The sequence below is a fragment of the Hyperoodon ampullatus genome, assembly GCF_949752795.1.
Source record: "Hyperoodon ampullatus genome assembly, chromosome: X".
Taxonomy (NCBI): domain Eukaryota; kingdom Metazoa; phylum Chordata; class Mammalia; order Artiodactyla; family Ziphiidae; genus Hyperoodon; species Hyperoodon ampullatus.
Genome location: NC_136913.1, coordinates 43,169,527 through 43,183,388, shown reverse-complemented (window position 1 = coordinate 43,183,388; position 13,862 = coordinate 43,169,527). Strand labels below are relative to the sequence as shown.

At 55.1% G+C, this 13,862-nt stretch overlaps 1 protein-coding gene across 1 annotated transcript; it reads right to left on the bottom strand.

Moving 5' to 3' along the window:
- On the bottom strand, positions 1 to 5,374 carry CDK16 (cyclin dependent kinase 16). Its single transcript, XM_079727053.1, has 15 exons — positions 5,167 to 5,374; positions 4,434 to 4,567; positions 4,207 to 4,332; positions 4,062 to 4,118; positions 3,849 to 3,963; positions 3,069 to 3,163; positions 2,908 to 2,970; positions 2,531 to 2,654; positions 2,208 to 2,328; positions 2,001 to 2,098; positions 1,811 to 1,916; positions 1,687 to 1,729; positions 1,443 to 1,533; positions 309 to 390; positions 1 to 217 (listed from the first exon to the last, which is right to left on the bottom strand). Exons 1-15 carry the CDS (start codon positions 5,366 to 5,368, stop codon positions 184 to 186), a joined length of 1,491 nt encoding a protein of 496 aa, XP_079583179.1. The 5' UTR covers positions 5,369 to 5,374; the 3' UTR covers positions 1 to 183.
- Between the last annotated feature and the right edge of the window lie 8,488 nt (positions 5,375 to 13,862).

The window sequence follows — 13,862 nt, the reverse complement described above, 5'->3', positions numbered from 1 at the left end:
AATGGGTGGGCCGACAGGCCAATGGTCGGGTGTTCAGACAGGCAGCAGGGGACATGTGGGCAGGCGAGCATGAGTCAGGCAGGTAGGCAGGCAGCAAGCAGGGAGGATGATGCAGTTGGGGGCTGCCCTGTGAGGGGTATGGCATCCCTCCAGCTGCTGCCTGCTGGGGCCTCGGTCTGTGGCTTAGAACTCGGTGTCCACCACTCGGAAAGCTGGCCTGCCTGCAGGGGAAAGCAGAGCAGATGGCTGTTGGTGAGCAAGCAGGTAGGTGGACGGGGCAGGGAAGAGGGTGAGGGCCACAAGTACACTTACCTGAGTCAGGCATTGACGAAGACCGAATGCTGGCCTCCTTTTGTAGCTGGATCTCCTTTAGTGCAAATATGGAAGTAGCTGTGGGTGGAGGAGAGACAGGAGTGGGGCATGACCCATGAGGCCACCTAGGACCACCCCCCATGTGGCCCCATCAGGGAAATTAGAAAAAGTTGCCTTTTCTTTGAGAGCCTTGACTTTCATCCGTCAAATAATCCCCCACACAAACCAGCTACAGCCAGGGAAAATGGAATATAGACCATTACATGACACCAAGAAATCATTAACTTTGTCAAGTGCGACAGTGATACGGCGATTACCACCTGTAAAGTCTAGACAATGGATGGTGTTTGGGATTTGACTGAGATTAATCCAATCAAATTTTAGCGTGACAATGGTATTACTGTTACGCTTAAGAAAATATTTTAGAGATACATGCTGCAATTGTTTATAGATGAATGATGTATCTGGGACTTGATTCAAAATAATCAGAGTGATTATAGATAAAACCAGTCTGGCCATGAGTTGATCACTTGTTGGAGTACCTGGGGACTCATCATATTATTTGGTCTAATATATAAATATATCTAACTTTAAAACGTCCATATTAAAAAGTTTTAAAAAGTCAGACATAACGGAACACGCCATGTGACTCCATTTCTGTAGGGTACAAGGACAGGGAAAGCATATCTATGCTTTAGAAGTCAAACTAGTGGCAACTCTTAGAGGGGATGCCAGGAATAACTGAAGGAGAAAAGAGGGCACTTCAGGGGAGCTTCTCACATCCTATTTCTCGACCTGTATGCCGGTTACACGGGTGTTTGGTTTGTAAAAATTCATTGTGCTATATGCTTATGATCTGTCATTTCTCAGTATCTATTTCGTAACATTTACTTTTGTTAAAAGGTAAAGTGATGTTCCATCGGTTTTTATGTACGTTTGAAAATTTCCAGGAACTGAAAACTAAAAAACTCTTCTGTAATGAACAACACATCACACACGTGAACAAGGGCATACCCCCCACCCCACCCAAGGTGGCAGAGCCAGAGCCCAACACAGCCTGCCCAGCTATCTGCAGCAGTCCTGTTCCCCAAAGCCCCCCACCAGCCGGTCCATTCCCCAGCTCCACTCACTGTCAGGAAGTTTGTGGATCCGTTCCCCCAGACTGAGGAAGAATGGATGTTTCATGGCATCTTCTGCGGAGATCCGATTGCGACCTTCAAACTGAGTGTGTGTGTGTTGGGATGGGGGAGTATTGACACTTTCAACAAGTAGGCTTCTCTTCCTCCCCGCCCCAGACCCTGCCCCTGTAGCTCCCTGTTTCCCCACACCTGGAATCCGCTAGGCCCCAAGGCTGGCCCAGGAAGATCGTCTCACCTGCAGCAGCTTGGTGAGGAGGTCAGCCCCGTCGCTGTCAAGTCTACCACAAGGACAAGGGGACCTGCTTTAAACTCAGTTTGGGTACTCTGGTCCCTAACACCCACCCACCCACCAGCCTCACCGGGGTGCATGGCTCAAAAGGGCCTCGGCTCGGTACTTGGGGTAGTTGTATGTCTTGAACTCTTCATTGGACAGGATGCCCGGCCATGTCTCCTCAGTTGGGGTTCCTGGCGGGGAAGTGGAGTTATCCTAAACATCTCACAGGGCCTCCCTGCATGTCCCCACAGCTCCTAGGGCTCATGCCTCCTCACCCAAGATGCGGAAGATGAAGTGCAGCTGTTCCTCCACCGTGGAGCCCGGGAAGAGGGGCCGGCCTGTGGCCATCTCATAGAAGATGCAGCCCACACCCCTGGGCAGGGAGGGCACAGTGAATACGGAGGTAGTTGGCCGGTTGGCTGTTGTGACCAAGCCACCCCCCTTCACCGCGTGGCCCCTGCCACACTTCGACCTGTACTCACCACATGTCAATCTGAGTGGAGTAGTCCGTGGACCCGAGCAGGATGTCGGGGGGCCGGTACCACAGTGTTACCACCTCATTGGAGTAGGTCTTCGTTGGAATTGACTTGGCCCGGGCCAGGCCTGGTAGGTGGAGAGAAGGGGCAGCTGGGATTGAGGAGGTTGTGGGCAGTCTTGGGGAGAATGCAGTTAGGACTGAGGGCATCCTAAGCAAAGCCTGGAGGGGCTGAAGGGGAGGGACTGAGACTAGGTGGTTGTGGGGAAGGGGGAGGCTGGGAGAGTAAGGCTGGGGGATCACTGGGAAGAAGGCAGAGGCCAGGGGTACCAAAGTCGGCCAGCTTGAGCTCTCCTCTCTCATTGATGAGCAGGTTCTGGGGCTTGAGGTCTCGGTGTAGCACCTTCTGCCGGTGGCAGTAGGCCAGGCCACGGAGCAGCTGGAACAGGAACAGCTGGGGACCCAGGAACGGCAGGCAGAGGTCAAAGAGTATCCAGCAGCCTGACCCCCAGCAGGCACTGCTCCCCCTCCCAAAGACAGGCACTGAGCCCAGAGCCTTGTCTCACAAAAGAGGATAGGGTCCCAATGCCCTCCAAGGGCTCCCAGCAAAAAAGCCAAACGGGAAAAGTCTGTTTCTGGGAGATTTGTGGGGTGGAGTGGGTGAGTGGGGGGCCCCCTTGTGCCCCTGCTTCCTGCCCCACACCCACTTTCACATTGTGCATGTTGATGACGTTCCCACAGTCATCCAGGTACTGCTTCAGGTCCTTGTCCTGAGGAAAGAAGAGCAGGTAGAGGAAAGAGGGTCACATCCTGTGGCTCCTGGCCATCTCCCCACCTCCCCCCGGGACCCACTGCCACCCAAACTTACCAGGTACTCAAAGACAAGGGTGAGGGACTTCTCCGTGTGAATAATGTCGTGTAGCGTGACGATGTTGGCGTGTTTGAGGTCCTTGAGCAGGGACACTGCAGGAAGCAGGGGGGTGGGACGGGAAGAGTCAGGGCCCACCCTCAGAACAGAGGCAAGGAGGAGGACTAGACCGGGTCGAGCCCCGGTGGCTTGGGGCGGTGGCTCACAGCCACCGGCTCTAACCCACCTGATACCAGGAAGAAGGTGTGTCCCCAGGTTCCAGATGTGGAAACTAAGGCTCAGAGAAGAGTATAGAGCAAAAACCTGGGATTGCAGCCCCAGGCTTATGTGACACTAGATTTTCACAACCAGTTTTTGGTTTCTGGAAAGCGCCCTTGCTCCAATCCTCAGTACACAGACCTGCAGCTTCGTGTGAAAATGAGTTTGCACACTCAATTACTATGCAATTCAGATTCATTCCATGTGAAATTCTGACTAGAAACTATTGTGTCAAGTAAACTGGTGAGCACTTTCAGGGATACTCTCAGAACCAAAGCAAGCACCCTGCTTTACAATTCACCTGCCTCTTCTCCACACAGGAAGATTCCTGGTTACCCTGATTTATTATCTGGATATGTGGGTGATGGGCACTTTCTCATGAAGCCCAGAACGTCAGGAGGGAAGTCCTAGAACCCCTAGTCCCTGTCCTCACTATGGGTGTGTGTGTGCGTGTGTGAGCGTGCACGCGCACACCATGGGGAGAGCCCGGGAAGCCTGGGGCAGATCAGATGGGGCCTGTACCTTCCCGGATGGCGGTGCAGGGCGCCCCCTCTTCGTGTTCCAGTCTGATCTCCTTGAGTGCCACGAGGTTGTCTGTGAGCTTGCTTTTGCCTTTGTAGACGGTGGCATAGGTACCCTGGAATGTGAGGAAGAGTGACAGGAGACGAGCTATGAAGCTGCAGGGAGTTCCCACCGACCCCCAGCCCTACCATGGGCCTCCTGGCTGTCTCTCACCTCTCCCAGCTTGTCCAGCTTGATGTAGGTCTCCAGTTTCCCAAAGCCAATCTCAGACTGTGGGGCAAAGGAGGCAGGCTGAAGTAAGCTCAGGGGAAGGGACTGGGAGGAGGAAGAGGAGGAGACAGGAAGAGAAGATGCTCACCAGGCTGACACGGCGGAGGCGGCGGCTGAGGGGCTTGTCGAAGATGGGGCTATTGAGGGTCAGCTTCTCAAGGTAGCCCTCGGGCAGCCGGATGTCGGCTGGTAGTGATAGGCGCTTGTTGATGTCCTGGCAGGCAAGATGGGGGAGGAACAGGACCATGAGCTCCAACTCCCCAGGTCCGACCCTCTTTTCCAGCCCCGCCACTGCCCGGACAGGGGGTTCAGCACCTCAGTGGAGATCTTGCGTGGAGGATGGTTGCGCATGCGCACCCTCACTGGTGACTGCACCTCATCCGAGGACGTGGCTGAAGCCTGGTCACTTTCCCCGTCAGACCCCATCTTCAAGTCCTCGTGTACAATCTCTGGTAGTGGGGACAGGGGGAGGGCAGGCCGGGTGGGCTCAGAAGCCCCAGGACAAATCCCCCCACCCTCCCGTAACACATTCCCTCATCACACAGGTATGCACATGGCCCCCAGAGCAGCCTGGAGTCCCTCAGGGAGAGGGTGGGAAGGCCCAGGGAGGTTCACACAGGTCAAGACAGGTTGAACCGGGAGGGCAATAGTCACCTAGTGGAGCACCCCGCGTCAGCGGCGAGCTGAAACTGCGGCTGGCCCAGAGCCAGTGGGCTGGCAGCAGAAGTAGCCAAATGCCCTGGGAAGGCAGGCCCAGGGCAGGCAGGTGCCAGGAGGCCTGAGGGGGCTGTCACAGAGCGCAGGAGAAGGGCAGAGGGAGGCTTGGGGCAGCTGTGGCCGGCGGGGCACCCTTCCTCCCCGCTGAGGCCTGGGCACAAAGCCAAGGAAAGGGACACAGAGGGACAATAGAGAGAGGGTGTTGAGAGAGGATGGCAGAGATGAGAAAATGGAGAAAGGAAAATGAAAATAACGCAAGTTTCAGAGGAACTCAGTTGGAAGGCAGCACCCCTGGGACCAGTCTGGGAGTGGGAATGGTCAGTGGACCCACCTGGTGCAGAGCTGAGTGGGCCCCGTCCAGAGCGAGGTTCACCAGGGGCAGCACGTGTGGGGCCCTCTCCAAGGTCACTGCCGCCGCCACCGCCACTCTCATCCAGGCCTATCTGTTCAGGGGCACCATTGGTCTTATCTACACCTCGGCCCCCTCGGAGTGTCATTGACAGCTGCCGTTTGATCTTCTTCATCCGATCCATGGCGACCTGCGCAGGGGGTATGGATGCGAATGGGTGCCACGTTAGCATCTGTCCGACACCCATGGGCCCCCTTAAAACCCATGACAACCCAGTGAGGTGCACTGACATGAACCTGTGTCAGTGCCCACCCAACCACTGTGGAGTCCTGGGACCACTCAGGATTCCTGGAAACCTGGCATGGATGGAGACCCTTGTCAGTGCCTGCCACCTACGATGACCAGCCCCAGGGCACCCTGCTCCTAAGGAGCCCACCTGGGTACTGAGGCTTGGGTGGCTGGCTGAGGGAAAGGGCCCAACTGGTGGCGTGTTGGCCTCTATGGGGGCACCCCTCACTGTGGGAGCAGAGGCATTCTCGGGTGCAGCAGCACTGATGGACCCAGACATTGGTGTGGCGGGGGCCTCGCCCAGGACGCCGGAACCACTGACCCGGCCCCGGGCACGCCCACAGAATGGCATGTTCTGCTGGCACCAGCCCACATCACCCCAACTGCCAAGGCGGAACGCTCCCCGCGACCACAAGGACCCTCCCGCCTCCCCCAGCAGCCATGGTCAAGGTGGCTAGAGGATTACCCCACTGGGCTACCCAGGTGAGGGGTGCAGGGAGAGGGAGGGAGAGTCCTGCCCAGGCCCAACCACTGGGTGGGGTTGCGGGGGGATCTAAGTCTACCGTAATCTGTCCTGAGAGCTGCTGGAAAGGTTCCATCAGGTTGAACCCAGATTTTACCAGATTTTTACAAGCCAGGTCACATTTCTCCTCTACTTGAGAACGTACCACATGTCCCTTATCACCCCAAATAAACGTCTCAGTCCTTAATGTGGCCCACAAGGCCCCCATTCACACCATTACCTCTCTGGCCTCACCGCCCCCTCGTTGCTATAGTTGCTGTTCTGCAACCGCAGCCAAAAGTCCCACCTCAGGGCCTTTACAGTGGCTGTTCCTGGTACTTAGAAGACCCTTCCCCTAGATTTCAAAATAGCTCACTCCCTCATCCCCTTCAGGCCATTGCTCAAATATCACCGTTTTCACAGATAACCACGAATAACCCTCTTTAAAATCGCAACCATTCTGAGCCCCCTCACCCTGCCAATTACCACCCCCCCCCCAGCACTTATCACCTCCTCAGAAATGACACCATCTTGTTATTGGTTTCCTTATTCTTTACTGTCTGTCTCCTCACCACCATAACTAGAAGATCAGCTGAGCTGGGGTAGATTTATGTCTGTTTAGGTCACGGCTGTATCCTGAGGACCTGGAACAGTGACTGACACAGAGTAGATGCTCAAAAAGTGCTTATGGAAGAAATTAACGAAGTAGGGGGCTAAGGGCCTGTAGGACCAACATCTGTCACGGTGAGCAGGGTGAGTCCCTGCTACTCATGAACAACCCCAGACAAGGTGGCCCAGGGACACTGGTATCAGCGAGAAGATGGGGCTGCTAGAGGGAACGGGGCCACCAAAAGGCTTAGGCCAGCCTTATTCTGCTTCCTCCTGGGCCCTGGGCCAGCAAGGAGGGGGAAAGACCTTGCCCAGGAACCATCTGGACTCACAGCAGGGCCTAAGATGGCCCTGGGCCCAAGGGAAGTGGAGCTAGATAGGAGGTTGAGGATGAGGCTGGGGCTGGATTCGAAAGAGAGAAGTGGGTCATCTGTTACCTTGAAATCAGGTGCTTACCCTAGCGATCCCCATACCCCACTTCTGCCTGCCTGAGCTCATCACCCCCAGAAGGGGTAGAGAGGCCAGCCTAGCAGAAAGATCCAGTAAAGAGGATGAAGTCCATCCAAAGAACCCAAGATAACAATAACAAAATAAATCCTGACCCAGGAGGCTGAACACTGGACCTGAGGCTGAGGAAGGTGAAGCATGGCTAGCCCCCAAAGACTGTTTTCCATACGTGCATATGGCATGGATACCCAGCCGCTTTGCCTGTCGTGGCAGGGAATGGGGGAGCTGGGGGGACTGTAAGTAGAGCTGGACGGAGGATGAGGAAGGAGCCCGAAGGAGCCATGGGTCCATGACCTCTAAGTGGTAACCCCAAGGGCTGGACATATTCCAGAGTTCAGTTTTGGGGGGATTTTAAGAAGATGGGGTACAAAGTCTGTGTATCATGCAACGCCCCCAGCAGGGGGACCCCTGGACAGGGCCCTGTGAACAGAGACACTTGAACATTAATCTGCAGTAAAACTTTTTAATATCATTTCAGTTTTCTCAGATTTTTAGGTTTTAGAATACTGAAGGAGCAAGAAACTGGATACACAACCCCACTCAGAAAAGGGCACATGTCCGTCTTGACCCCTTGAGGGGATGCTTCCATCCTCAGAATACTTCCACACCCAAGGATACTCACCACCTCACGTCACACCAACCACTGAGGACACAGTCATCACACTTTACTAACTCCCATAGGAACATACCATCCTCATTCTGTTCAGGCACATCTCATAAGCACACACTGGACTCTCACAGTGTCCTGCTTCCTTCAGTACACACTGGACCCTCAAGAAGGCTTCTCTGCATGGTAACTGCCATCGGCACCGCAATTTCCCTATCTATCTCTAACCCCCGTCAGCACACAAAGCCTCAGCAGAGCACTAAGCTCTGTTAGCACACCACTGGCCCCTCTACGTTAACTCTTAGCACCACATGCTGCCTGTTATCTTCTCCACAGCACTCACTGTTCCCCCAACGTGATTCTGACCCCTATTAACATGCACTTGGGACCCTCTACAGCAGTAGAGGGTAACCCACATTAGCACTCACTGGACCTTCACACTACCCTGAATCCCATGAACACAAAGTGAACCTTGCCGATCCCTGACCTGTTTTTGCCCACACTCAGATCCCTCCACAGCTATGATCATCACTAACACATATTCTGGTCCTCCCACTACCCTGTCCCCCCATATCCCATCAGCACAGGCTGGACCTTCACTTCACCCTGACCCCTATTAGCACACACCGGGCCTCACAGTGCCTCCCCATTACCACACCCTGAACCTGTACTCAGCCCTAGTCCCCAGGGACACACAAACACGCTGTTCTATAATGGCATGACCCTCATTAGCGCACACAGATCTTCATTCAGCCCAGAACCCCATTAACACACTTCAGCCCTCCATGGCGCTAATCCACTTTAGCACACCTGGACCGTCACACGCTCCTGTCCTTTATTTCTCTTTGTTTCAACTCCTCCACAGCTATAAACCCTGTCGGTTGACAACTGGATCCCTTCACAGCCCTGATCTTCCTTACTGTACACAAGATCCCCTCCACAGCTCTACCCTCCATTAGCACTCCCTGGAACCTCAGTGCACCTCAGTCCCCCAAGAACACACTGTCTTCAGAATGTTCAGACGCTCATTAGCGTATTCCAGACCTCATACTGCTCTGATTCTCCCCCCATTGGCAAATATTTAAGCGCCTCCATGACTCTAAATCCACATTAGTAATCACTAGAACTTCACATATTACCCTGCTCCTTCTAAGGGGGTCCTAGAGTCTCACATCCCTTGACCTCATGGACCCACACACACTGATCTCACACCATCTTGATCCCTAATACACTGAACCTCTTACAGTGCTTAGATACTTCCCTCACCACCAACCCCCCAACCCACACACACACATATCCACAACTCTTGATACCCATTAGCACAAGCTCAGGTCTTCCACTACTCTGCCCCCATTAGCACATACTGGGCCTCATACTACCCAGATCTTTATTATCATATGCACATGCCCTCGAGAGCTATGACCTCCATTAGTACCCTCTCAGCACTGGAGTTCTTCCACTTACCCTGTCCTCCATGAGCACACTCTGCACCCTCACACCCCGCAGTCCGTCGTGGACAAGTACACAATATTAACACCATCTTGACACACCCCCCCTTACCACACACAGGGCCTCAGAACCCCGATCCTACTGGCACACCTTCTGGTACCTCTACCACCTTATCCCCCAGTAACACACACGGGGCCTTTCTACAGCTATAACCCCATTTGCATATCTCAGCACTCCTCCGACGTCCTCTCCCTTGTTATACATCCTCAGGTCCCTCCATCGCCCTGCACCGCCCCTCCGTTAGCACACACTGGGTCTCAAAACCTTACACAGCGGTAAGACTTATTACCACATGCTCCGACCCCTCCACAGCTCAGGCCCCCGTTAGCAAACCTCGAGTCTTTCACCACTCTGCCACCCATTTACACACCCTCTGTTCCTTCGATTACCCTGCTCCCCAATAGCACCCACAGTACTTCCCATCCCCAGCTCCCAGACCAGGCCCAGGGCGGGGCCAAGGTCAGGAAGGCCCCAAATGACCCCCGGCCCGGCGCATTCTGGGAAACTCGCTGGGGGAGGGGGCACATGCCAGCAGTGCAGCCCGGCAACGCCCGGGGTCTGGGTTGGTTCTGTAGGAGGAAAGGCAGCCCCCACCCCACGCCTCGTGGACGCGCTCACCGGCGGGGGCGCGCGAGCAACCTCAACGCCGCGGGACCGGCGCGGCGGCGCCTGGGGCGGCGGCCCGGGCTGAGGCCGCGCGACCTCCTTCTCCTCCTGTTCGCCGCAGGCGCCCGTCCCAGTAGTCTTCGGCCATGGCTGCTGGGCCCGGGCCGCCGCCGGCTGAGGAGGAGGAGGCGGCGGCGGCGGCGGTGGCTGAGGCGGAGGCGGCGTCCCGCTCAGCCGGCCATGAGCTTGGCCGCTGCGGGCGATGCCCCTGGGCTCGCTGGCGCCGGCTAGAATCCGAGAGCTCACGGCGGTTCGCGGTTCAGAGCCGACTGCTCGCGGAGACGCGGCGGACCCCAGAGCCGAACAGCCAAGGGCTCAACCTCTGCGCGCGCCGCGCTCCGCGCATGCGCACGCACGCGCTGGAAAGGGTGAAGTGATAGGGAGGGGACTCACCTCGGACTGCATGTACCAAAAGACCCGTCCGCAGCGGGAGGGGGCGCGGCCATTGCGTGCCCACTGGGGAATGTGGCGCCGGCCCTGGAATGGCGCCAGGGGGGCAGTGTAGAGGTTGCTTAGTACTCAGTTCCGATCTTGCTAGAAGTTTGTTAACGCTGAAGTGGGCAGCAGCCAGTGACCAGCGTGCCGGTCACCACTCGGTCCCCCTACTCCGTCTCACTTGGTACATCCCCATGATAGCAAACGGGACTTTGGGAAGGAGGAAAAAGATGAGGCAGTCAGTCCTAGTCCCTTGAGGTGCCTCCGGAGGCAGGGACTTTAAAGGTTCGCGAGAAGATGACTTTTCTAGGAGAAGCGGCCTGGAGAATCACTGGCCTCTACCACCTTAGATAGGACAGAGTCTAGCCCCGCCCAGCTGATCCTCCCCAAACGCGAGCTCATTCCCACTGTGAATGTGTGCGGCCCCGCCCTTTGAGATTGTCGCCCATCCAATCGGATTTGCTCCCTGGGGCGAAGCAGAGCAAGAATAAAGGGCGTGGCCTGGCTGGAGAGGCGTGATTTCGCTGCCCCGGCCACGCCTCTGCCAGGTTTTCATTGGTTTCACCGTCGAGGGGGCAGGGCTTCCTTTTTGTTCTCAACCATGGGTCGAATGCCTCGCAAGGTGATTGGTCAAAAGATCTTTCAATCGAATTTCGTCCCGCCTTTAACCCCTCCCATCTCCATCAGCGAAGCTCACGGGGTGGAGCCTAGGCTGAAGGGAAAGACGGACCTTTACAGGGGCGAGTGCATTACTACGCATGCTTGGGACTTTGGGTTGGGAGGGGGGCTCTTTTCCGCCTCACGCGAGGATTTGCACCCTAAATTGGGTTTTACTGACACCTCTCAACTACCTCTTCTGGCCCGCCGGAGCCCCGCCCGTGGTTCCCCCTGCCTCACCTCCTGGGCTCTCCGGGTTTTTCATTTTATTTATCGGGCGCCTGTTGTGTGTCAAGCACTGACAAACCAACCTAATCCCTCACCCCTCTCTGCCTGCAAAACTCCTACACTATCACCAAGCCCAGTTTAAATGGCAGCAGACTCCGTCCGGCAGGCCATCTGGAACATCTTTACACGGCACCCCAGTCCAAAGCCAGCTTCCCCACCTCTTCTGGGCTTCCCCTTATGGTACCCTTGGTCACACCAGTTCATATAAACGAGGATTTACCGGAGCATGTCGGGAGTGGAAATATTTGACAAAAACAAAAGTCCACCTCGGGATAGATGATCGCGTCCATCACTTCCCAGACCTCATCTCTTAGCCTTCTCACTCGGCTCCAGTCGTACTAGTATCCTAGCTGTTCCTGAATGAAGCAGGCACAGTCCAGCCTCAGGGACTTTGCACTTGCTGTTCCCTTTGCCTGGAGTGCTCTTTCCCCAGATATCCACTTGCCTCATCTTTTTCCAAGTCCTTGTTTCAGTGTCACCTTCTTCATGAAGCCTTCCCTGACTCCCCTTTTTAAAATTGCCTACCTGCACCACCCCCATCATTCCCCAGACCTGGCTCTACAGATCCTCTGAACTGCACTGATCAATTTCTAACATACAATTTACTTACTGTGTTTATTGTCTATTCTGGGTCTTGCCCTAGCAAAACATAAGTATGCGCACACGCGCATGCACACACACACACAACCCACCCCAGGACAGGGATCTTCTTTATCTGTTGCTGTCTCCAACACCTACAATAGAGCCTGACACACAGTAAGCAGTCAACAAATGTTTGTTGAATGCCTGATGGTAAACAGTTCTAGGCAGAGACAAGAGGAAGCAACCTTGTCCCACCCTGTCCTTTGTGCCTGCTGGGTGCAGGGGGCTCAGTGCAGTGACCCAACCCTTGCCCACTGAGCCCTGGTGTTATAATGGTAGACAAAAATGACAGAGAAGTGAAATGGCATGTGTGGGGAACTAAGATGCAACCAGAAAACAGGGGTTCTTGATGAAGAAGCTGTTCTCAAACCTTGTGCAAATTAGGTAGCAAGGGGATCCAGGAGCTGTGGTGGTGAAGAAAGGGACAGCAATGTCTGGAGTCAGGAGGTGTAATGGTGGGGGGCAGGGGGATACAGTGAACAAGGTCTAGAGTACCCATGAAGGCCCCAGGATAGCAGAGGCAGAGAAATCAAGTTTGTGTGCAAGCCTCAGATGCTGAGGTGGAAATGGTGGAAACAGTGGACAGAGGTGCAGAGTTTGGGGGTACTCTAGAGCAGCAATAATGGAAAAAGTACCTGTGGTGGGAAAACCTCTCCACTTGACCTAGATAGCTAGCATCACCACTAAACGGATGCCAAAGATAAAGCACTTCAGTCCCTAATGTCCTGGCGGAGAATGAAAGGAAGTATGGAAGGATGAGGTCACCCAAACAGAATAGGCCAAGAAAAAACAAGTAACCAGAAAGGGACTTCCCTGGTGGCTCAGTGGTTAAGAATCCACCTGCCAACGCAGGGGACATGGGTTCGAGCCCTGGTCCAGGAAGATCCCACATGCCGCGGAGCAACTAAGCCTGTGCACCACAACTACTGAGCCTGCGCTCTAGAGCTTGTGAGCCACAACTATTGAGCCTGTGCGCCACAACTACTGAAGCCCGTGTGCCTGGAGCCTGTGCTCCACAACAAGAGAAGCCTCCGCTCGCCGCAACTAGACCACACACAGCAACGAAGACCCAACGTGGCCACAAAAGTAACCAGGGGGATGTGGGGCAAGGGCATATGCTGTGCCTGGAGTCTGGAGCTGGCCCAGGAGGCAGCACATGTGGCAACAGGCTGTGATGGGTGACAGGTCAGGGTCAGGCCAGTTTGTGTGATTCCCAGTACTTGGGTTAGAGTGAAGGAATGAGGGGTCTGTTTCTAAATGGAAAAAGTTGGAGTCTGGCTGGGTGAAGGACAGAGGTATGAGTGGCATCTTCAGGCACCAGGTGGCCAGTCCGACTGGTGCTTTCAACTGTCTGAAGTGCTCAGCTGAGAACAAAGACGGAGTGCGGGCAGTTCTGCAGTCCTGGTGGGGCTTGTGGTGAGCCTCCTAGTGCCTGCTCCAACCAATCAACAACCCACAGCCGCTCTCATCTCACAGGTGGGAGGCCTCAGGACAAGCAGACCAGTCCCGAGGGACAGGAAAGAGGCTTTTCCTTTACAGATGTTCTCAGCCAAATATTTTCATCAGAACTGCAAACTGGGGCTTCCCTGGTGGCGCAGTGGTTGAGAGTCCGCCTGCCGATGCAGGGGACGCGGGTTCGTGCCCCGGTCCGGGAAGATCCCACATGCCGCGGAGCGGCTGGGCCCGTGAGCCGTGGCCGCTGAGCCTGTGCGTCTGGAGCCTGTGCTCCACAACGGGAGAGGCCACAACAGTGAGAGGCCCACGTACCACAAAAAAAAAAAAAAAAAAGTAAAAAAGAACTGCAAACTGTGCACAAACATTGGCATTCCTCAGTCCAGCAGAGCTGCTGAGGCCCCTCTGCAGCAGGGAAGTTGAACTAAGGACACCACAGGCATTCCTAGCAGTGGGAACCATGATGCTAAAGCCTTGTCCAGGGTCTGAGTGCTTCGGTCCGGTTGGGAAGGGGTG

Coding starts and splice junctions, on each gene's coding strand:
- CDK16 (XM_079727053.1), bottom strand. CDS start 5,368: ATGGATCGGATGAAGAAGATCAAACGGCAGCTGTCAATGACACTCCGA. Junction 2,655..2,907: donor TCAACATGCACAATGTGAAA/GTGGGTGTGGGG, acceptor CTGGGTCCCCAG/CTGTTCCTGTTCCAGCTGCT. Junction 1,917..2,000: donor CTTCATCTTCCGCATCTTGG/GTGAGGAGGCAT, acceptor CTTCCCCGCCAG/GAACCCCAACTGAGGAGACA.